Source organism: Nymphalis io, chromosome 25, assembly GCF_905147045.1.
Source record: "Nymphalis io chromosome 25, ilAglIoxx1.1, whole genome shotgun sequence".
Lineage (NCBI taxonomy): Eukaryota > Metazoa > Arthropoda > Insecta > Lepidoptera > Nymphalidae > Nymphalis > Nymphalis io.
In genome coordinates this window covers 73675-96325 of record NC_065912.1, presented here as the reverse complement: position 1 = coordinate 96325, position 22651 = coordinate 73675, and the positions used below count along the sequence as shown (strand labels likewise).

The 22651-nt window shown below is 42.5% G+C and overlaps 4 protein-coding genes across 5 annotated transcripts; 2 read left to right on the top strand and 2 right to left on the bottom strand.

Annotated features, from left to right (window-relative positions):
• The first annotated feature begins 77 nt into the window (after positions 1-77).
• Positions 78-4528, top strand: LOC126778120 (protein Skeletor, isoforms B/C). The gene is made up of 13 exons (XM_050501518.1): positions 78-228; positions 323-396; positions 1061-1209; positions 1483-1725; positions 1810-1917; positions 1988-2264; positions 2336-2482; positions 2703-2838; positions 2929-3100; positions 3163-3367; positions 3437-3602; positions 3675-3857; positions 3944-4528. Exons 1-13 carry the CDS (start codon positions 186-188, stop codon positions 4081-4083), a joined length of 2043 nt encoding a protein of 680 aa, XP_050357475.1. The 5' UTR covers positions 78-185; the 3' UTR covers positions 4084-4528.
• A 651-nt stretch (positions 4529-5179) lies between these two features.
• On the bottom strand, positions 5180-15859 carry LOC126778124 (protein fem-1 homolog A). The gene is made up of 10 exons (XM_050501523.1): positions 15776-15859; positions 15508-15671; positions 10772-10991; positions 10168-10693; positions 9866-10091; positions 9697-9797; positions 9480-9614; positions 9271-9404; positions 8995-9129; positions 5180-8923 (listed from the first exon to the last, which is right to left on the bottom strand). Exons 2-10 carry the CDS (start codon positions 15666-15668, stop codon positions 8558-8560), a joined length of 2004 nt encoding a protein of 667 aa, XP_050357480.1. The 5' UTR covers positions 15669-15671; positions 15776-15859; the 3' UTR covers positions 5180-8557.
• A 776-nt stretch (positions 15860-16635) lies between these two features.
• LOC126778233 (uncharacterized) lies at positions 16636-20302 on the top strand. 2 transcript variants are annotated; one of them, XM_050501717.1, is made up of 6 exons: positions 16636-16710; positions 17100-17382; positions 18241-18420; positions 18489-18830; positions 19897-20021; positions 20104-20302. In XM_050501717.1, exons 2-6 carry the CDS (start codon positions 17107-17109, stop codon positions 20168-20170), a joined length of 990 nt encoding a protein of 329 aa, XP_050357674.1. In that variant the 5' UTR covers positions 16636-16710; positions 17100-17106; the 3' UTR covers positions 20171-20302. The 2 variants fall into 2 exon arrangements, with proteins under 2 accessions (XP_050357674.1, XP_050357673.1); XM_050501716.1 differs by lacking the exon at positions 16636-16710 and having other exon boundaries at positions 16727-17382.
• Positions 20038-22424, bottom strand: LOC126778292 (uncharacterized). Its single transcript, XM_050501788.1, has 5 exons — positions 21778-22424; positions 21333-21488; positions 21126-21251; positions 20690-20769; positions 20038-20390 (listed from the first exon to the last, which is right to left on the bottom strand). The coding sequence occupies exons 1-5, from the start codon at positions 21898-21900 to the stop codon at positions 20252-20254; spliced, it is 624 nt and encodes a 207-aa protein (XP_050357745.1). The 5' UTR covers positions 21901-22424; the 3' UTR covers positions 20038-20251.
• Positions 22425-22651: the final 227 nt, after the last annotated feature.

The following is a 22651-nucleotide window of genomic DNA, read 5'->3' as shown; positions in this document are numbered from 1 at the left end:
CATTATAACGAACGACCAATCACGTAGACGACCTTACTTAGTTTATTGTAACGAGAAACATACTCGCCGAGTGACATGTCAAAACGCTAAGAACCGGAAGTAAACGTGCGCGAAGTGATCTTAAAAGTTTTTATCAATGTTTTGACGAAGAAAGTATTAAAAATACTTATTTTATAGATTTTAAGATGTATTTAGTATGTATGTTACTGTTAGTACTTATAGCACAAGGTATAACTATATTTGTCGTTTATATATTTAAAAAAACAGCAACTTTCACTATTTATAAATGTTTATAAAGTTCATAATATAATTTAAATTTCAGACTGCTCAAGCCAAGATGATGTTGGCCCTTACAGAGGAAAGTTTATAGGAAAACTGAATTCTTATCACCACCAGGTAAATAAATGAAAACTTTCACTAAGTGAACCGTTTGTTTGGCCATGGCACTAAGTGAGTCACTGGAACTTTATTATCTGAATGTTCATATTCTCGATAGACATATTATACTGACGTCAAATTTTACCTTTACTAATATAAATAAGAGTTAAAATTTTCTATTAAAATATTTAACTTTTGCCATATTTATTTGATTGAATTATAAAATAAATTAATGTATGAAACAAATTTGTTTCTTCAATGTCACGCTATAATATATTTCAAATAATTTTAAAATTTCATTAAGAAGAAAAACAACTGCTATGAATATAAGTAAACTATATGTTGCACTGCTAAACAAAGTTAGATAAACTTAGTAATGTCATACCTCAAAAGAATAATATTCCAATAGTAGGAAAACTCTTTGTAACACTAAAAACAGTTTCACAAAAACTGTATAATTCAACCATTCTCCATGTGATTACTTTTAAACACTTCAATTTGATTTCCAAAGTTGGAATAGGCTGTACACAAAATAAATTAATATATAGCTAAATCAAATAAGTTTATATGTAATAATATATGTATGCATTCAGCTAATTTGCTTTGAGTCAAAATACTTTTAAATAAGTTTATTTTTCCCGCTGGAATAACATTTATTGAAAATAATTAATCATGATTTCAGGTATCAGGTGATGTGTATGCAGTTGATGATTGGACAATATTACTCGTTGATTTTAATTATGATGGTACTGGAGATGATACATTTTTCTGGGCCGGAGATTCGGGCAGGCCAGGCCCACTTGGTTTCATTGTAGCTGACCAACATGGAAAGTAAGTTAATCCAGTTTATCAATAAAATATTTTATTAGTTTACATTGATATACATTTTTAAACTATTCTTTAATTTTGTTGTTTTGTTTAATTTTTACATAAACAGACATTAATTATTAAATTGAAGTGACCTCCCTGAATCTTAGTTCTTAACTTCCACGTCGGTATACAACCAAGAGAAGTGACAGCATAACTTTTAACCTAAATAATTTAATAACCCTAAGTAGGTTTTTGTCTTAACTTACAACACTATATGAACACTTTAATTTTCAGCACAAATATTCTTGAACGCTACAACAATGAAGAGGTTCATCTCAAGTTGCCAGACGGTAAGCGTGTATCACGCATAACTTGGTTTGCAGTGTACGACTTGGCATCTCAGAATGCATTCGGGGACGTATACATACCGGAAGAATTCGAGGCGCCGGCGCCAAGGACCCTTACGCCTTTCGTGGCCGCCCCAGGCGTCAAATTGTCTAGTCAGCCACTTAAATTTATGGATGCATCTACTTTCATGTACGTGTGCTTTGCAAACATAATTATTACATCTTTACATCCAGGAATACAACAATCAAAGTGTTGGCGCATTAATTTTCCCAGTATCCCGGAGTTCCACTACGACGGCAGCGGCGAGGAGGTCTACTTCTGGACGGGCGTCGGACCGCAACCTTCCTCCCGAGGAAACAAGATACCCGACGAGGACGGATAGTGAGAGCCTTGCTAACGTTCCGGCGCCGGCGGTGACGTTATGATAGCTAAACGAAAGCGCCGTCCGCAGCCTGGAGCCGCTGCGCGCGTACGCCGGCGAGGACGTGCACCTGTCGCTGCCGGGCGGGCGCACGGTGTTCGACGTTGACTGGATCGCGCTGTACGACGTGCGCGCGCGCGCCGCGCTGGCGTCGGTGCTCGTGCCCGACGCGCTCAACGTGCCGCCCGCGCACGTGCGCACGCACCCGCACGCCTCCGCGCTGCCGCACTGCCGCCAGCTGCACAGGGACTACCAGGTGTCGTGGGAAGTCTTCGGCAACCAGATCACGATACAGCTGGCCGCGCTGGTAACGCATCTTCCTTTAGTTAATTACCCTCACCCGCACGGCGACTGTAACACTCCGAGGACGGTCCACAGCTCGACGAGGACGAGTACATGGCGTTTGGCATTTCGGGCTCGTCGACGCGCTCGCAGATGTTGGGCGCGGACGTGGGCGTGGGCTGGTTCGACGCGCGGCTGCAGCGCGGGCTCGCCACCGACTACAACATCACCGCGCTGGCGCCCGTGAGTACTCGCCAAATTGTGTTTCAGGTCGAAGGCGTTACTGCGATAGGTGCGGTTTCGGTATCGGGAGGGATGTTATATACTCGGCTGCATTATTAGACAGGCGTTACTGGTAGGCGGAAATATGTCTTCGACTAAACGATTCGTTTTTTTACACTCACAAATTTTAAATTAGATATACACACATAATATGTAAAGATGTCCCGTGGGGTCGGCTCAGTGCGTGCAGGTGCTGGGCCAGTGGCGCGGCGTGTGTCGCGACGATCGCGTGGGCGGCCTGGACTCGCACCAGGTCCTCAGCGCCAGCCGCGACCAGGGCCTCACCGTCGTCAGGTACCGGCGCGGTCTGCAGCCAGGTACTTGTCGTTCTCATTCGCTCTCCTCGTTTTCATTTTCATGAATCAAAATAATACCACAATTCGACCGCCCCTCGTATCGTATCCTAGGAGAGGAGATAGACCGCGAATGGCCCCTCGACCGCTCCGTATTCGTCGTATGGGCCATCGGCGGCCTGGACCACGCGCAGGAACCCGCCTTCCACCGCCTGTGGCCCGCCAGCGACATCCAGCTCGTGCTGAACCAGAAGGACCCGGCCAACGACTGCTTCGACTTCACCGTGTGAGTGCCGCGCCCGCGACCCCGCCGGCGGCGCGGGCGCGGCACTCACCGAGCGGGTGCAGGGGCGCGCGCGCGCGGGCGGCGGGCTGGGAGCGCGCCGAGCTGTTCGACCCGGCGCTGCGCGTGTTCCGCGCCGCGCTGGGCCCGGCGGGCGGCGCGCGCGGGCTGGCGGCGCGCGCGCCCGCGGCGCCGGCGCGCGCCTGGTACGTCAACGGCCAGCTGGCGCCCGACCTGCAGCTGCGGCGCGGGCTCGTCTACACTTTCCTGGTGAGTCGGCCGCCTCGTCCCGGGCCCGCCGCCTCGAGGAGCGGTCGAGTGCAGCGTTCGCTTGCGCAGGTGAGCGGCGGTGACGACCCGCACTCCGCGGAGCTGTACCACCCGCTGGTGATCACGGCGGAGCGGCACGGCGGCCTGGAGCGCCTCGACGACGCCACGCAGCGCGGCGTGCGCGTGCTGGCCGGCGCGCGACACACGCGGCGCGGTCGACTCAGCCCCACGGCCGGTGAGTAGGGCGCCCCGCGCGCGGCCCGGCCCGGCCCGGTTCGGTTCTGACGCGTCGTCCGTCGTGTTGCAGCGGGCGCGCTGTGCGTGGGCGAGCGGGCGGCGGGGACGGACGCGCGGCGCGACTCGTTCGACACGTTCCGCGCCTTCAACCGCTCGCTGCGCTGGCAGTGCTCGGGCCGCCCCGCCCCACTGACGGTGACGCCCAACTCCTCGTGGCCCGACCGCGTCTACTACCACTCCTTCACTCACGCCGGTAACCATCCCCAGCTCGAAATCGCGCTCGCGATCACACATTGTAGCTTATGACCAACCGTGTGGCTGTTACCTCGTGTTCCACAGACATGGGCGGCCGCATCTTCGTGGTGGACCGTCACCGCCGCAACATCGCGCGCGCCTCGGCCGCCGCTCTCTTCGTCCCGGTCTTGGTCGTGGTTGTCGCAGTCGCCGCCGCCGCCTCTCTCGTCACGGGAAATTATTGAAATTATATATATTGTGAAAAAAAAAATTAACCACTCGAAAATATTTGATTAAATATAAATTTATTTTACCTCCGCTTCCTACATATGAGAGACAAACGTTTATTTACAAGCGTTTCACAGCAATCAATTTTATATATTGAATTTTTTCGCAGGGTTCTCGTTTGCGGCCGTGACTGGCTCGCAACGTGACTGTTTAGTACTGTTGCGAAGTTCGTTATTTATTATTAATGTAGAATGTAGAACTTTAGATAAGAATTAGCTCAACACTGCCCAGCCGTCCAGACGCGAACAAACCCGCGCTCGCAACACGTCGCGATAGGAGTGTTAGCGCGTCTCATCGTCGTCGTCGAGTCGTCATATATATTAATTTTGATAGATCTCTGTATACATTCGTAACCATTTTGTAAATAAAACACTACACCTACTGATAATGTTTTATTTTGACTAGAATTACACGGAACATAATTAGTATCTAATGGCCATCAACACCTGACACTACGTGTACGTGAACAACATGAAGGCTTAATGCCGGCCGTGGAACAAGAAGAATTTCGGTGGTTGACCTTCTCGCTATCGCTAATCAGATATTACTTCTTTCGTTTCTAACGCGGAGCCCAAGTGAAAGAAACAAATAATATAATAATCGATGCTATACCACAATTAAAGTTTCAGTACTCGAATCGATAGTCAAAATGTTGCTGCCCTCACTAGTTTCACCTTCCAAAAGCGAATAACCTAATAGACAGTATAAATAACTATATATTCTGAACATAGAAATTTCATATGCCCATTTATATTTATTAAATACACCTCTATATCACACATATATATTATCAGTCCGATGTTTTAAAACTTTCAGTCAGATGTTTTAAAACTTTCAAAAATGATATACACAATAAACGTGTGTATTTAACACAGCCGCACCTACTAGTGCCATTCGTCAAAAAGCGAATAACAAATGGACACAGTATTGTCACAAAAATTTGTTTAGAAATTAATAACAATTGAAAACAAACTACATAACACGTGCACATGAATTAACGTTATTGTTTAGAACAAAATTCTTCTTGCTCCGCAACGGAGTACGGTATGGGCTAGTGCGCACGGGCTGCTTTTTGTTTGTTTTTTTTTTTACAATTAATAGGCCAGCGTTTGACAGTTGACTTGCCTGATGTTAAGCATCGACACGGTCTAAGATGTAGCACGCTTGTAAGAAACCTGTGTACTCTGGATTTGAAGACCAACATTATACCTATCAGGAAATACGGACTTAGGCAAAGCATTCCATAGTTTCGCAGTGCGAATGATGAATGTAGATTCAAAGCGCTTCGTACGTAGGTGGGGAATTTCCACTGTGTAGGTGCTTTGGTCGCGTTTTCCTGGGCGTTCGATAGTAAAAGGGGGCGGGAGGAATCAGTTCGTGTAATTCCTGAGCACATTCTCCGAAATGTATCCGATAAAAGACTGAGAGTGAGTGACACGTCGATGTTTAAGACTTTGGAGCCTAGACTCGACCAATGTGTCGTCTCCTATCAGCCTTCTTGCAAGCCTCTCAATCAACTCTAGAGCCTGAAAGTGGAACTTGGCAGAGCCATCGCAAAGGTGAAAGCAGTACTCCATAAATGACCTCACTTGTGTTTTATATAAGCTGAGCAGTTGTTCTGAAGTAAAGTAACGTCTCACTTTGAAGAGGATACCAAGTTTTCGAGCGGCTATTTGGGCTTTGGACTCAATAAAAAGAGCCGAAATTTAGAGTCGCCGTGAGAGTAATGCCAAGGAGGTCAAGATGGTCAGTTATAGATACAGACACATTTCGGAAAGAGGGAGGTAGCTGAAATTCCCTCTTTTTGTCGGAAAACAAACACGCCTGCGTCTTGGATGCATTGAACATGACCAAATTGGCATCGCCCCAATCGGACACAGGCAGTGTCCGTAGTGTAAGAGTCACGCTCGGGCGCTCTACAATGGCCTCTCTCTGCCTGATTGATGAGCCTGGATTTGGGCCTCACTAGCTCGCGCGTTGGACTTGTAGCTCTCGGCGACTGTGCAATCATCTGCGTACCTATGGATACCGGGCATCAACAGATTATTAATGTGCAGCAGAAATAGTGTCGCTGAGAGCTTTGACCCCTGGGAAACACCGGCATTTATAGCCATTTGATCCGACGAGTGGCTATCAACCATCACTCGTACCGATCGATTCCTCAGGAAGTTTGAAATCCACGTAAACAGGCTAGCAGGCAGGCCATATGTAGGATTTTTATTTTTTTTATTTATAAGCTTGAATGTTATCACATCTGATGGAAAGTGAGATACAGTAAGATAATAAGAATAATAATAATAATAATACAAGAAAATACAGGAAGCTTGCTGATAAGGCCGTCATGCCAAACCCTATCAAAGACCTTCGAGATATCCAAAGAAACAGCAAGTGCCTCCCCGTGTTTCTCGATGGTCTCACTCCAGATGTGTGTGACGTACACCAGAAGATCACCAGTGGACCGGTTTTGGCGAAACCCGTACTGTCGGTCACTGAGAAGGTCATTGGCTTCCAGGTACGTCAGGAGCCTAGTATTTAGGATAGGTTACATTGTCTTGCACAAAATGGACGTAACCGAGATGGGTCTGTAATTAGCAGGGTCAGCACGACTACCCTTTTCAGGTCCGGGCTGCACGAGAGCAAGCTTCCAGGACTTAAGCACTCGACCAGTCTCAATAGAGAGGCGAAACAGACGTGTCAGGATAGGAGACAGTTCAGGCGCACAGTTCCTCAGGACAATTGCTGAGGTTAGCCTTATTCACGTCTAGACTGTGTAGCATTTTGCGAACTTCCTTTTGCCGAATGCGTATATCACTCATATGAGTGTCGGCACTAAGTGTTGCTGGAGGTGTGAAGCGTCCCGTCAGGCTTCTGAAGGTGAGGCAGTGAGGGCCAATAAAAGTTCGCTTCAACCAATTTAGCTAGGGACTAATACGCTTTGCTACCCGAGGGGTACGAAGCCAGTTTGTTCCCTATTCGACTAATGTGATCGAAGCGTGACTTTTGCATAGCTTGCATGACTTGGCGGCTTTGTAAAAAAAGCTCTCTTTTTTGGCGTATATCCCTCACTTTGCGGTTACAAGCATCAACGCAAGCCAGGTACGCTTGATGTTTCAACGCTTCAGCGCGTCCGCATTCAGGTCCGAACCAAAGTTGAACTTTAGTGAACAGTGGCACGTCTGAAAACGGAATAAAATATTCCATAACCAGACGTAGCAAATCTGTCACACTTTGCGCGCTAATTGAGGGATCACCAGAAGAGAAACACACACGCTGCCAAGGATAGCATGCAAGGAAAGAGCGCATTCCTTCATAATCTGCTGACTTCTATCGCCACACCCGTCGAGTTCCAGTGGGGCTGGGGTTGGGTGGTGAGTAGACAGATACAGATTTCACCAGACAGTGGTCGGACTTACTTAACGGTGAAGAGATCGCCACTGAATAACGGTCTGGATCAGTTGTCAGCAAAAGGTCCAAGCAATAGGCCTTATGCCAGTCAACGTCAGTTACCCGTGTAGCACCATGGACCAGCTGGGTAAGATCTAACGCTAAGGCTAGCCTTCGCGTCTCTAACCCAGAATGGTCAGTATATGGAGATCGCAGACAACGACCGTCCCTTTGAAATTCTTAACGACAAATGACGCTTCGATTTCCAAAAAGTTTTGCCACTATCAGCCTTTATGGACTCCACTTTGGAGACGTGACGTGATGATAACAAACACTTTTATGTCGCCCTGACAAAAGTAACCTGTGCGCTTTAGCTCTAGCTGTCCAAACTGGAGCGGACTGATAGGTTTGTTTTACATTCATTCTAAAACTTCGCTGTTTTCGAATATATTACTGCAGATGGCAAAATAAACTGACCAACAAGTTGACAGCCATGTAATTGAATTTATAATGATACCAACATCTTAATATTACAGTTAAAATAGTTCTTATGATACAAGTTTATTATATCTATAAAAATATATACTTCGCTATACAAAAGCCATCATAGTTTCACTTTAAACTCGATATAAGCATATCAAATCAGGTAGTATACTAAGGTAATATAAACATTTTAGTCTAATTTATGACATTTCATTTAATATACTGTATATAGATACGACGATACGAGTTCTTTCGAGTTCTAGAAGTTGTTAAAGTATGTTAAGTTTAACAATAACAAAATATTCTTACGTTTTGTTAATGTCAAATTTAACACATCACCGGCAACGCTTCAATCACAGACGACACGACATTAAAATAAATAATTCATCACTATTATAACCACGGCGCACGGCGCAGCACTCCAAAAAAGGCCAGCAGCGTTTGCGGCGCGGTGCAGCTTACGCTCGGTGCAGCTCCACGAAGGCCAGCAGCGCTTGCGGCGCGGTGCAGCTTACGCTCGGTGCAGCTCCACGAAGGCCAGCAGCGCTTGCGGCGCGGTGCAGCTTACGCTCGGTGCAGCTCCACGAAGGCCAGCAGCGCTTGCGGCGCGGCGCCGGGCCCCGCGCGCACGCCGGCCGCCAGCAGCGCACGCGCCGCCAGGCACGCCAGCGACACGTGGCGCAGCACGCACACGCGCGAGCCGCGGTTCTGCAACACCATCTCCGCTGCCGACTCGCCGAACTTGTTGGGCTGGTCCAGATGCGCGCCGCCCGCCAGCAGCTCCTCCACCAGCTCCGTCGAGAAGTTGTACGGCACGGCGGCCACGTGCAGCGCCGTCGATCGCGACTCGTTGCGCACGCGCGCGTCGGCCCCGCAGCGCAGCAGCAGGCCGGCTACGGCCACGCACGGGAGCACCGGCTGCCGGAGGAACTGAAACGATCGATCTCACGTATCAAGTTCCATCGCGTCTGTCACCCGTCGGTGTCCGGCTCGCCACTCACCGGCACGTCGATCGGCTTGGCGAAGTACGTGGAGCGCATGACGTTGAGGCGCGACACGCACAGGTGCAGCAGCGTGTCGCCCGTGCGCGCGCTGCGCACGTCGGCGCGCACGAGGCGCCGCACGTGCTCGCTCAGCTGTGACGGGCGACTTGTTTACACAAAGACATCTCAGTGTGACCGAGACACTCGAAGGGACAATGACAAGTTACAAACTCGTTTAGCCGGAGTAACCGGACTAAGAGAAAGTTTATATGAAGTACTTCAACGACGCCGTACCTCCTGGAAGTCGCGGGCGCAGGTGGCGGTGGCCAGCAGCAGGTACAGCAGGTGCGACGCGCAGCGCAGGGCGCGGTCGAAGGCGTCGGCCTGCCGCTTGTGCACGGGCCGCGCCGCCAGCGCGCGCCGGCTCGCTGCAACACCCGCCTCGCTCACTGCGTGCACGTACGGTATCGACCGCCTCCGCCTCTTTATGTCTCGGAACTCACGCGGCAAGTTCTCGGCCACCAGCCGGAATATGCGGAGCACGTCGGAGTACCGCGGCATACCAGGAGGTCGCTCCAGGCGCCCGCTCGTCACGTCCAGCATCAGCTTCGTCAGTGCGCTCACCGCGTGGCACGTTTCTGCAAATACACGTACGTTAGCCTTATCGATGAAAGGCATTCGGATGAGTACGTCATTTCGCCCGTCCATTCGCCCACTGACCCATAAAAAGAAGCGAATCCTTCCGTATGCGAATCTGCAATGCGCAAGTCCAGATGTCGAAACAGCGCTGGTAGCGTCCCGAGTCAGCGTATGCCGCACCTCTGTGAGCAGAGAGCAAAGAGTCAGTCAACGGCGTGGGAGCCCGCGAGCGCCGACGAGCGGCTCGTACCGATACATGAGGCGGTAGAGGGTGTCCTTGTGCGTTGCGCCAAGCACGCGCGCCGTCACTAGCAGCGCCTGCGTGCGCAGCTCGTCTATGTCCAGCGCCAGCGCCTCCAGCTGCTCCAAGCTGCGCCACTCAGTCGCGCCGCCCAGCGCGACCTCCGACACGGTGGCCAGCCCCGCGTCGTCCGCGGCGCGCTTCTGCAGGTACACGCCAAGTGCGTGGCGGATGGCTGCGGGAAAGAGACGTGAGGCGTGAGACACGATGGCGACCCTCGGCCCTCGCCACACAAGTCGCGCAGCCCTCACCGGTGGCGCGGCGCCAAGAGCCGAGCGCAGCGTCCGCGTCGTTGAACTCGTCCAGCTGCGTGGCGCCCAGCAGCTCGTAGGCGTCCGCCACGCACGAGGGCAGGTAGCGCACGCGCGACAGCAGCAGGGTGACGATCTGCGTGGCGCCTTTGATGCAGGCCGTGCGCAGCGCGTCGTCGCCGGCGCGCGAGCACAGGTACGGGGACGCGCCGCACTGCAGCAGCAGGCGCACCGTCGCCAGCCGATTCTCCTGGATCGCGTAGTGCAACGCCGTCTTCAGCTGCATGTCGCGTGCGTCGACACGCGTGCCTTGCTGCAGTAGGTACGAGCACAGCGGCACCGACTGCACCGAGTTTATGAGACACGTGCCGCCGTTGTAGTTGGGCCGATGGATGTCCGCGCCTCGCTCCACCAGAAACTTCACCACGTCCAGGTGCGTCATGAAGCAGGCGGAGCGCACCGGCGTCGACCCACTGTCGCTGCCCGCGTCGATGTCTGCGCCCGCGTCGGCGAGGAGGCGCAGGACCTGCGGGGTTCACGCATCGACTCATACACTGCTGCACCCCGGGGCAGGGAGGCGGGGTGCCGCAGGGTGTCGGGCTACCTGCATGTGACCAGCGACGGCAGCACACCAGAGCGGTGTGACGGAGTGCGTAGAGCGGTCCTGCGGCACCTCATACACACCACGCTGCTCGAGGTCGGCGTTGCAAACGTATACGAGGTACTCCACCAACTCCACGTTGTCGCGCCGACACGCCACGAACAGTGGCGCGCAACCATCACGCGTGCGACTACAAATTGCACGACGGTGTTCCGGACGAATCCTGATGACCACTTTTAATGATTATTTTAATATTGATTTAAATGTAGACTATGAATATGTGATTGTGTGTATTTACTGCCCAACTACTGTACCAGCCCGTCGAAACCCGTTCCTGTATTTAAATAAACACTAGTTTTCTTAATTGAACACTTTCTGTGCATACATTTAGTAGATTCTGATCAAACTGAATGAACTGCACAAATCTAAAAGATAAAATTTTAGGTTCTTCTATTCCAAACTTATCTTTGTAGATACAAATATTCTCTAAATAATATAAAATAAAGTCACTTACTGTCTCTTTTTGTATCGCTGCTCACTTTATCTAGATCAAATAATTCTAATACAGTTGTCAATATCAAAGAGGGTGTTAAGAGTAAACATGTTTGTTACTGTTTTCAATAGATGGCATTGATTCATTGTTTGAAATTCCTGAAGCACGCTGTCTAAGTTTTTTTGTAAACGTTTACGTAATATCAATGTTACAAAATCGATCAAATTTGTCAAAGTACTGTGAACAGTGAAATAATGTTAATATTTATATAGCACAAAAGAGGTTTTATATGTTAGAACATAAGCTGAATAAGAATTCAGAATTTATAACTCAGTGCACTGCAGTGATAAAAGATATTTAGATTTGAATCTAATGGAAGTGGTTCCGTTATCACAAAGAAACAAAAGTGATGCTGTATATTTACCTCATCACGCAGTGGTACGTAACCACAAGAGCACAACAAAAGTGCGAACAGTTTTCGATGCATCTTGTCAAGGAATTAATGGAGTTTCACTCAATGATGATTTAATTGGGTCCCACCCAATTTGCAACCTGAGCTGCGTCAAATTATTATGCGATGGCGCTGTCATCCTACATGTTTAGTTGCCGGTATAGTGAAGATGTACCGGCAAATAAAGGTATCTGACTATCAAATGAGGATTCTGACTATCAACATCTATTTTAGCGTGATAATCCAAATTCAAAATTACAACATTTAAGATTATTGCGTGTAACCTTTGATACATCTGCAGCTCCATATTTAGCAGTAAAGTGATTGCAGCAGTTGTCCTATGATGAAGGTAATGAATTTCCATTAATGTCAAATCGACTATTAAATGATTTTTATGTTGATGATCTTATCACAGGTTGTCAAACTGTTTCTGAAGGTAAAGCAATATACACAGACATGAACGAGTTATTAAATCGCGGAGGGAGGGAACTTCAAAAATGGTGTACCAATAGTAGCGAATTAATGGAGCAAATAAGTAATAATATCGATAGCAAAAAAAAATTAGATATAAAAATAGATTCAGTAATAAAAATACTTGGAATAACTTGGAAACATCAAAACGATGAATTCCAGTATATTTTCAACTTTCTCCTCTGTCAACACCAGTGACGAATCTGACATTTCGCGTCTTTATGACCCTCTTGGTTGGATCGCACCTGTGATAATAATGGCGAAAATATTAATTCAAAAACTTTGGCTCTCAGGAAAATATTGGGACGATGAGTTACCAAGTTCATTGTTGCAGGAATGGTTGTCATATCGTAGTAACCTTCAAAAGGTTACGGAATTTCGAATATCAAGATGGATAAAAACCGAATCAAACAACATTGTTGAGTTGCATGGATTTAGCGACGCGTCTAATAATGCTTATGCCGCTGTCGTATAATCTCGAGTTATTTGCAGCAATGAAATGATTTATAAAAATCTCATTACATCAAAAACTAAAGTTTCTCCAATAAAAAAAGCTTCAATACCGCCTTTGGAATTATGTGGCGCTGTACTGCTAACCAGTAGTTGTTAAATGAAATTACCACAACTTTAGGGATAATGAAGAATAATGTCCACGCTTCGACAGATTCTTCTGTAGTATTAGTATAGTTGAAAAGTCATCCTAGTATGTGGAAGACATTTGTAGGCAATAGAGTATCAGAAATACTTACCATAATGGAGAATAATCAATGGTCACATGTAATTTCAAAGGAACATCCTGCTGATTGTGCTTCGAGAGGTTTAAGTCCAAGTGAATGCAATACAAATGATTTATGGAAAAAGGGGCCTAAATAGTTAAAAAATAAAATAATTATTTACAATCAAAATAAAATAGAGAATACTAATTTTGAACTTTACTTTACACCTCGGAGAGGTTACTGTGCTGACTTATGGAGTGACAATGGAACAACCTTTGTTGGAGCCAATAAATATTTACAAACACTGTTACCAAAAATAAATCTAATTTAGCTGCTGACATTGCAAGTTGGTTAGTTAGCTAATAACGGCACAACTTTATTCCACCTTATTCTCCAAATTTTGGCGGTTTATGGGTAGCAGGAGTAAAGTCAACTAAAACCCATCTTAAAAAAATAATTGGCAATCACACTCTCACGTTTGAAGAATTGACTACTGTGCTTACTCAAATTGAGGCGTGTCTTAATTCACGACCTCTTAATCAATTCAATAACAATAATCCTGATGATCCTTTCTCATTAACTCCAGCTCATTTTTTAATCGGAGAGCCTTTATTATTGATACCGGAACCATGTGACAATACACAAATTACAAATCTACAACGATGGCACATAACGCAAAGATTAGTGCAAAATTTCTGGCAACGATGGTCTCAGGAATATTTGACTAAATTTCACAATCAGTACAAATGGTCAAATCAGACACCGGAGCCATAAATAAGAGATGTTGTGTTGGTGAAAGAAGACAATCTGCCACTAGCATATTGGTTGTATGGTATTGTAGTTCAAAAGCACATTGGTCCGGACAATCTCACAAGAGTAGTTTCACTTAAATGTAAGGGCAACATAATAAAAAGGCCCACGTCCAAATTATCATTTTACCTATTGGCAAAGATTACCATTGGACGTTAAATTTATATTTTTATTTGTGGAAGGTGCTATGTTTTTTATTTTAATTGTTATTGATAACAAATTTATTATTTAGTATGAAACAGAATGTTGAAGTAAATTAATTTATTATTAAGATATATAAATTTGTTGCTTTTAATGTTTAAATGATTATTATAAATAAGAAAATGTTAAAATTTGTATCCTATTATTTGTACTATTTCATGGTGGGCGGTAAATATCAAATATAAATACATATACATAGTATAAGCCGAGATGGCCCAGTGGTAAGAACTCGTGAATCTTAACCGATGATCGTAGATTCAAACCCAGGCAAGCACTGCTGAATTTTCATATGCTTAATTTGTGATAATAATTCATCTCATGCTTTATGGTGAAGGAAAACATCGTGAGGAAACCTACATGTGTCTAATTTCACTGAAATGAAATGAAATTGAAATTAAATTCTGCCACATGTATATTCCACCAACCCACACTAGAGCAGTGTGGTAGAATAAGCTACAAACATTCTCCTCAAAAAAGGGAGAGGAGCCCTTTAGCCCAGCAGTGGGACATTCACAGGTTGTTACAGTACGGTAAATATCAAAATAATCTTATTACTTAGTTATTGTTATTTTTTCTATTTCATGATGGACCTGTCCATGTCCATGGTGGGCGGAATGTTAAGAGTAAACATGTTTGTTACTGTTTGTCAATAGATGGTTTTGATTCATTTTTTGAAATTCCTGAATCACGCTGTCTAAGTTTTTTTGTAACAGTATGTAATATCAATGCTACAAAATCAATCATATTTATTAAAGTACTGTGAACAGTGAAATATAGTTATTATTTCGTTCATCATTTGGTCCCTCCGAGTACTTCGGGAGTAAACAGAGGGATAAAGATAAAACATCTATGTATAATTTGTATATATTTTCTACAAATTTCTGAAAGAGGACACACTATAGCTTTTTTGCAATGCCATTTTCTCAAATTCAAATTAATCCTTATTCAGACGACTAGCTAATCGTCGTGGCTTTTCAGGGGTAGATAAGAAAAAAAATATATTTTGGTTAGTATTTGTGTAAAATCTGTTCCTAGTGAGTGCCTCAATAGGGGAAGAAGTAAATGTGTGTAACAAACAAACAGACAGACAAAAATAAAAAAATAAATGTTTTAGTTTTGGTAATCTGCAAATAGCCATATTAACTTAAGAAGAAGCACTTGTTTAAAGCACAGACTATCTGTGTGTCTTTAATTTTATTTATTTGCGTACATTAAATTAAATTAATAAATTGTCTTTTTCACTATTTAATTCTATTTAATATCTTAGAAGATATCACCAAGTCTAAGATACGAGCAATTGGCAATTAAAATTATCCTAATTTAAACTTTACACCAATTTTGATATATATGTTAAACAAAACACTAAGTGTATATTTATTTAAATAAGGGAAAAAATATGTAAGTATATATTTGTAATATATATTTATACTTATATATTTTTATGATACGAATATATATTTATATTTTTTCTAAGTATAGACTATACGGACGGAACAACATTGTAGTAGATATAATACGCATTAAGCTGTACTAACATTTTTTTTACATCAAACAATAATAGTTTGAGCTGCATGAATGTAATGTAATGTCTCGGTACCTTTCAAGTATTTTGCGAAGGCGAGCAGAAAGTCGCGCCCCTGCGGGATTGTTCTTGCATTCTTCTATTAAATCATTAAACACAGCATCGTGGTCGTCTTTTTCAGAGTCTTGGAAATCTCTAGCACTGCTGTTACTGTCGCCACTTTCGTCCCACATCATATTCTATGATTTAAACATTTTAATTTATATACTAAAAGATATTGTTATAATTATAACCCTATAATTATGTTATAATACTAAAATACACAACAATGAAAATACGTGACCGGTACTCGAAGTAATTGAAAATTTTAATTTGACAAATGTTTATTGACATATTCTAATATTATTGTATGTTTTTTTTTCTTTTTCTGGCGTTAGGTTGAGCCTAAAATATTCTGCCAATGTCACGTTTAATAGGGAAGACAGGTAGAAGATTAATCGATTCTTTTTTTTGTTATGAATTTTGAAGTTTTTTTGGTGACAATGCAATGCAATTTTATTGGTGAAAATTCAATGTAATGCAACTCGACAGTATATAAGATAAATATAATATAATTAGTTACTGGAATATAATATATAATGACAAAATATTACTATTAATTTTTACTTATATGTATAATAATATGATGATTTTTATTGATAATATAACAGAATATTTAAAATAAATTATACGATTTCTTTAAACTACGACTCATATTGATTTCTCTTTGCCATTTCTACGTTCATTTTTCTTTATCTAAAGTATATATTATATATACTTACTATATGTTGTAAGTTTCCCACAAAATAAATAAACTGCAGAGTAATGTGTTCGAAAACGAAGATTTTTAAATACAGTTGTATTATATCATAATATTAATAGCAAAGTTCGGATAATTTTTAAATCATTCAGTGACAGACTTCTATTGTTCTAAATTTATGTCTTGCTTTACGCGCAATCAGACTTAGGCAAAATGTAATCAAATTAACAATTACAAAGTATAATCAACAATCACTAATCTTACAGTTCAACGAAAGTAATCAAAAACAAAGTGAATGAGTGAGACGAACTTGCCTTTCGAACTAGACAGAGAAACTAAAAGATGCTCTGTCCTACGCTTTCGAAGTTTCGACATCTAATAAGTTCTCTGCTGTCAAAGTCAATTTTGCTGCTATTGTCAGTGAAGTGTTAAATAAAAGATTTTGTAAAGTTTATATTATACACGGTGTTTTTTTCAAAGTAAACAATCTTCTATAAATTTAATTAATAAAATTAATCAATATATTTGCTCAGTATCCTAATTAATCACTATTGTTTCAAAAGTTCTTTGATATTTTTTTGTAATAAGTACAATTCGTTAATAATGATCTATTGAATAAAGTTGTTTTTTGTAAACAGACAGTTCCTAGATTAAAAAGACGTCCTATATTGCAAGTCAAATTTGGATCTACCCGATAGGGAACTAACTTAACACTTTGAAGACCCTACAAAACATCTGCTTACAGTCTACAGACTGGTTGCAATATAAACAAAAATATATGTATATATATATAGTCGTTTTTTAAATGATTCTAGTAGCAATTTAATTAATAACAAGTGTTTTAAATGTTTAATATTTTATACTCAAGGATCACCATGGCCAATGAAATTGATGTAGACCTGAAATTGGAATCAACATCTCAAGAAAAAAATATTCCTCACATTGATTTGAAAATTCAAATGCAAAAACTTAAAGAGCTGAATAATGTTATCAAAATAGAAAACACTCAAGCCATTATGGATTATCCGGCCAAAGACATAATTAAAAAATTAATAAATGATCTCTTTGAATATGATACTGACTTTCTAAAAGAATATTACAATGTCCTTCAAAGTAACGATGCAGCCGCTATAAAGGAGGTTACTAATAATGTAAGATGTATTTTTTTAGTTTTAGTCTTCTTGTTGAAAAAGCATCAATCAATTTGTTATATATAAGCAATAGTGAACAAACTCCACTTTCTAAGCACATCACTTATTATTTCTCCATGAAACCAATACTTCCAGATGAATATTTTTAATTTTGTTTGAATAATACAAAAATATTACATTAACATTTTACAAAAAACTATTTTTATATATCAAAAGTTTTTACTTAACACCTACAATTAGATAAGCTAATGCACCATACAACATGTCTTATGTAATTTTTCATGAATTACCTAATTATTTCTAAAACTTTCAATCAAACTATACAGTGTAGAAGGTAACATTTATATACTTGAACCATTAAAAGTTAATCTTTGATACATTGCACTCTTACTTTACTATAAAATCACAATTAAAATCATGTACTCTGTAACTTACACCTTTATTGTCCTAAAAACACAATGTCAACAATTGACACCATTGAATTTATATGGTATACTCATAAAGTGATGCTAGCAATAACTCGATTAATAATTATTTATTTAATAATGCTTTTGTGTAATGAGTTTATTATTATATATATATTGTGACAGTAATGTGCATATTAGGCAGTTAATATTTTATTTATTCTGTTAAGGATTTATGCTTTGTAACTAATAAAGTAATCTACAGTTGTCATAATTTTTTGTTCTTTGTTTCAAGCTTAGATTTTTAAATAAAACACTAGTTTCTCTCAAGAAAAGGCCATTGGTGTTTAATTTTTCAAAATGAATCATGTTTGAAACATCTAATTCCGATATCATGTTACATCTAATCCATCAGATTTCATGAAATATATATTATTTAAACAATTATTCTTAGATACTGTCGAGCATACAGCAAGCGATAACACAACAGAGAAGTACGGAAAAGCCACTCAACGAGTGGGGGACGGTGCTGCTAGCAGCCTGGCTCTCGGCGGCCACGCTGTGGAGCGAGCCGCGCGTGCCCGAAGCCCCCCGAACCTTTCAGACCTTGCTCGCAGCCATGGGCGCATACGAGGTACAGGCCTCGACTCTCCTGCGATCCTCACTTCTCCACAATCGTTATAGTGAATATAAATGTCGCAGACGAAGCGCATCGCAGAGATGTGGTGGCGCTCGGTGCCCGTGGACGCGCTGCTGGAGCTGGCGATGGTGGCGCGCGCGCCGCCCGCGCCCCGCGCGCTGGCCGACATGCTGCTGCGCGCCGCGCTGCACGCGCTGGCGCCGAGCGGGCCCGCGCCGCGCTGGGCGGCGGGCGCGCTGACGGCGGCCGAGCTGGAGGAGGCGGCGGGCCGCGCCGGCGTCAGCCCGCAGCTGCTGCGCGTGGCGGCGCGCGTGCTGGCCACGGACTCCAACAAGTCGCTGCTGGCCAGCCTCGCGCGCCTGTCGCGAACCTGCGTCGCTAGCAGTCGCTGCGAGCGTTTGCAGGTGATGTATCTCTTTCGAATTTTCTCGATTAGATTTGGTCGTCGTTCACATTAGACTTCATTTCATTGATATTCATTATGTTTACATCTAGGTTTAAAATTGTACATTTTTTACTGTGTCCGAAGTTTCGATACGCCGAACACAAAACTGATCTTACGAATTCTTAGGTCACATCACCTAGCACGTTTACTCAAACCATGACGTCTCGCCTCGCCGCAGTGATTGCATGAATGTAATAGTCAGTGCCCAAGTATCGCTATACTTTTCCCGCCTAAGTAGCTCCTACAGAAACAAATATATTACAACGACACACATTTAAACAAATCTTAGCACAATGAAAAAAGTACAACCGAACTACATTAATAAGGAACTGATAATAAATGTATTGATAAGATCTCGGTACACTTCATTACGCATCACTACTTTGGAATAATTCGATTAATTACATCTCAAACAACATAATAACGATTCGACATTTTTTTATAATTTTGCAATTATATGCCACTCTTTTCATACCGCGATTAAGTATAGCGCGCGGCGTCGCTTGGTCGCTTTGACCGCTGAAATCCGCTGAAAATCCACTGATTAGTTTTTACACTATACCAGTAGTGGCTTCGAGTCGACCGGTTCGCATATATTAGTAGAGTTAATTATTTTTGTCGCCCTTAATATATAATGATGTTATACATGTATTGGTGGTTACATGGGTATATATTTTAAATTTACCGTAACAGCCTGTGAATGTCCCACTGCTGGGCTAAAGGCCTCCTCTCCTCTTTTTGATGAGAAGGTTTGGAGCTTATTCCACCACGCTGCTCCAATGCGGGTTGGTAGAATTCACATGTGGCAGAATTTCAGTGAAATTAGACACATGCAGGTTTCCTCACGATGTTTTCCTTCACCGTAAAGCACGAAATGAATTATAATCACAAATTAAGCACATGAAAATTCAGTGGTGCTTGCCCGGGTTTGAACCCACGATCATCGGTTAAGATTCACGCGTTCTTACCACTGGGCCATCTCGGCTTTTTTTAAATTTATTTAATCATAAATAAAATTCCCGTAGATCAACGTAAGCGTGTCGAAGTTCCATATGCTGTTCGGCGACGGTGTGACACAAACGAGATCAAAGAGAGGCCGCAAAAGAAAGTCGTCGACAGTCTCCCAGGAGCGCCCAGGAAAACGCAAAGAGTTACATACAATAAAATAAAAATAATAATTATATTTTAAACACACAAGTATTTCAAAACTGATTTTGATCATATCACGCCAGCGGCAAGTCCACGCCCAGTCGCGCGAGCGGCAGCGTGAGCGCGGCGCCGAGCAGCGGCCGCTCGTAGGACGCGCGGCACTCCCACCTGCCACAGACGAAGCGTTAGAGCCGAGCCGCGCACTAGCGCCCCCCCCCCCCCCCGCGACACTCACCCGGCGGCGTGCAGCGCGGCGCGCGCGGCGGGCTGCAGGTGGCTGAGCGCGGCCTCCAGCGCCTCCAGCCCGCGCGCCGCCGCCGCCCGCCGCGCCGCGCCCGCCAGCGCGCGCGCCACGCCCCTCCCGCGCCATCTGCGCACACGACACGACACATCACAATAGTTATATCGATTTTCAAGTTATTAGTCGTTGTTTGTCGTCTGAAATAAATGTCTTATTATTATATTATATTAATGTTCTTGTGGTCCAACCTTCAATCACTTGAAAAATTAATATTAATCAAGTTAGTAGTTCGAACAGTCTCACTAGAGCATATCTGTAGTGTTCCTACACCTCAAAATGATGATATCTATGTTTTAAGGCTAGTTAGGATAATTTATGGAAAGGATTTTGTTTGAATGAGCTGAAAGTGAGTAAATAAGATAACTCACTCGGGGTGCACTACCATTGCATGCAGCCAGCCTCTATTATGAGGGCCCCAGAACTCGGAGATACTTATAGTGCCAATAACCTAAAACAAAGTACTATAATATTAAACAGCTGGATTTGCAGTCAATACCCACATAACAAAAATAAAAAAAAAATATGTGCTTCAAACAGATCAATGTACAATTTAACTTGGAAAAGTTTTTAAACTTGGCGAAGTTGTGATTATTTTTATAACCATGTTGTAAATGATTTTTTGTTTTATTTTGTCTATTTAGGTAGTCTTTATATTAAAGATTATGGTATATTTATTTAGTTTGAATTATTTTTTAACAAAATTTAATGTCAACCCTGACCTGTAACACTGTTGAGTTAATGTTTATGTAATAGTGAAGTAACATTTGGTTTCAAATTACAAATTACTTGACAATTACAAATTACTTGAGAATAAATTGAATGCTTTTCGGCAACCAGCTGGATGTGAATTGGCACTCGTTCAGTTCTAGGGGTCAACAGCAGACCACCCCGCAGTTCGGCCACAATACCAAATATCTCTTGACGCACATTCTAAAAAATATAAATATTTTTGTCATTTAATGTTAACAACACAAAACAAGAATATTAACTTATAGAAGGTTGTTGATTTACCTGTGACTGTTTGTATGCAAGTGCATGGTGGATGCATGCCACCACCACAGCAACAACAACTGCAGCTATTGGCAGAAGAACCAGGCATGTTGTAGCTGATATTCCACAGAAGATGAACAGGACCGCAGCAGCCAGCACACAACATTCCAATGTCAACTATACTTTTACAATCCATAACTCATCAATAATATGTATAGGTCATTGTACTCCAATTTATTTAACTTCATACACATTAAATATATTGTACTTTATCAATATTATACTTTTTTATGTAGTTATATAAACTTAATAAGGAATTGTATACATATACACATTCTCAATTAAGTATTTTTAATTCATCTTTTGCAGTCTTTAAATATCTATTTTTCTGATATATTTTTTGTCCAATATGAATGAGGCTGACTAAACTATAATGAAGTGTAAAAATTCCAACAAAGAAACATACCTCTTGGAAAAAGAAAAATATGAATGCATCCCAAAAATATCCAGAATAGGCGTGACGTACAAGTTCCATGCGTTGGTGCAAATCCTCAGCTCGAGCTTGACGAATTACTATTTCACACGACATAGTCGGTAACGAGAAAAATATTTTGTAGTGTCATAAAATTTATATTGTAAGCATGCTATTTATTAATTAAACAGCTTAGTATTTCATAAATGAAAATTGTTTAACTCATTTATTTTTATACGATAAATTTAAAATAAAAATCTTAAAATGCTTTTACTAATACGTTGCATTAGATCAACGTAATATAATAATTGTAAGGGGATTGGAGACGGAGTCGTATTATTTCACTATTGAGTTGTTTACTGTTTTAAGCATTTTTAACATATCTACAATGTAAACAAATAGCAAACACTTTTGCAATCGCAAAAATTGTTACACTGCGAGTTTAAATTTAGTGCCGAAATATTCTCAACTTTGCTGAAACTTCAGAAGAGGAACAGTAAAGCCAGTAGAGGAAAGAATCACAGACCAGAACACTAAACAAAAGAGCAACAGTGAACAGACTTCATTCGTACTCTATGGAATAAATAGGGTTCATAACTTAGACAGAGAAACAAATAGACCAAGGGGCCGTGAAACCGCGATTGAGACAGAGATAGTTTGTTAATATGTGCGTATAATGTTGCCATAGTAACTGCATTCCCTGTTTTGGGAGATAAATAATTTTCAGGATTTAATTAAAACAAAATAAGTTTATTAAATTTTACTTTTCAATATTTATTATACTTTTTTTTTATTTAAATTATTTTTTTGGTTTCCAACTACACCCAAAAACTGTTGTATTGTTTGTTTTTGTTTCCGTTATCAATAC

What these genes read in the sequence shown, in the direction of transcription:
- LOC126778124 (XM_050501523.1), bottom strand. Translation starts at nt 15,668, where the DNA reads ATGATGTGGGACGAAAGTGGCGACAGTAACAGCAGTGCTAGAGATTTC. An exon ending in CTCTTGGCGCCGCGCCACCG is followed by an intron (nt 10,092 to 10,167) that starts GTGAGGGCTGCG and finishes TCTTTCCCGCAG; the next exon opens with CCATCCGCCACGCACTTGGC. An exon ending in GGATTCGCTTCTTTTTATGG is followed by an intron (nt 9,615 to 9,696) that starts GTCAGTGGGCGA and finishes GTGTATTTGCAG; the next exon opens with AAACGTGCCACGCGGTGAGC.
- LOC126778292 (XM_050501788.1), bottom strand. Translation starts at nt 21,900, where the DNA reads ATGTCGTGTGAAATAGTAATTCGTCAAGCTCGAGCTGAGGATTTGCAC. An exon ending in TATTTTTCTTTTTCCAAGAG is followed by an intron (nt 21,489 to 21,777) that starts GTATGTTTCTTT and finishes GTAAAAGTATAG; the next exon opens with TTGACATTGGAATGTTGTGT. An exon ending in TTGCATACAAACAGTCACAG is followed by an intron (nt 21,252 to 21,332) that starts GTAAATCAACAA and finishes TATATTTTTTAG; the next exon opens with AATGTGCGTCAAGAGATATT.
- LOC126778120 (XM_050501518.1), top strand. Translation starts at nt 186, where the DNA reads ATGTATTTAGTATGTATGTTACTGTTAGTACTTATAGCACAAG. An exon ending in ACATCACCGCGCTGGCGCCC is followed by an intron (nt 2,483 to 2,702) that starts GTGAGTACTCGC and finishes GGGTCGGCTCAG; the next exon opens with TGCGTGCAGGTGCTGGGCCA. An exon ending in GACTGCTTCGACTTCACCGT is followed by an intron (nt 3,101 to 3,162) that starts GTGAGTGCCGCG and finishes GAGCGGGTGCAG; the next exon opens with GGGCGCGCGCGCGCGGGCGG.
- LOC126778233 (XM_050501716.1), top strand. Translation starts at nt 17,077, where the DNA reads ATGTTTAATATTTTATACTCAAGGATCACCATGGCCAATGAAATTGAT. An exon ending in CAGCCATGGGCGCATACGAG is followed by an intron (nt 18,421 to 18,488) that starts GTACAGGCCTCG and finishes TAAATGTCGCAG; the next exon opens with ACGAAGCGCATCGCAGAGAT. An exon ending in CGCCCAGGAAAACGCAAAGA is followed by an intron (nt 20,022 to 20,103) that starts GTTACATACAAT and finishes ATATCACGCCAG; the next exon opens with CGGCAAGTCCACGCCCAGTC.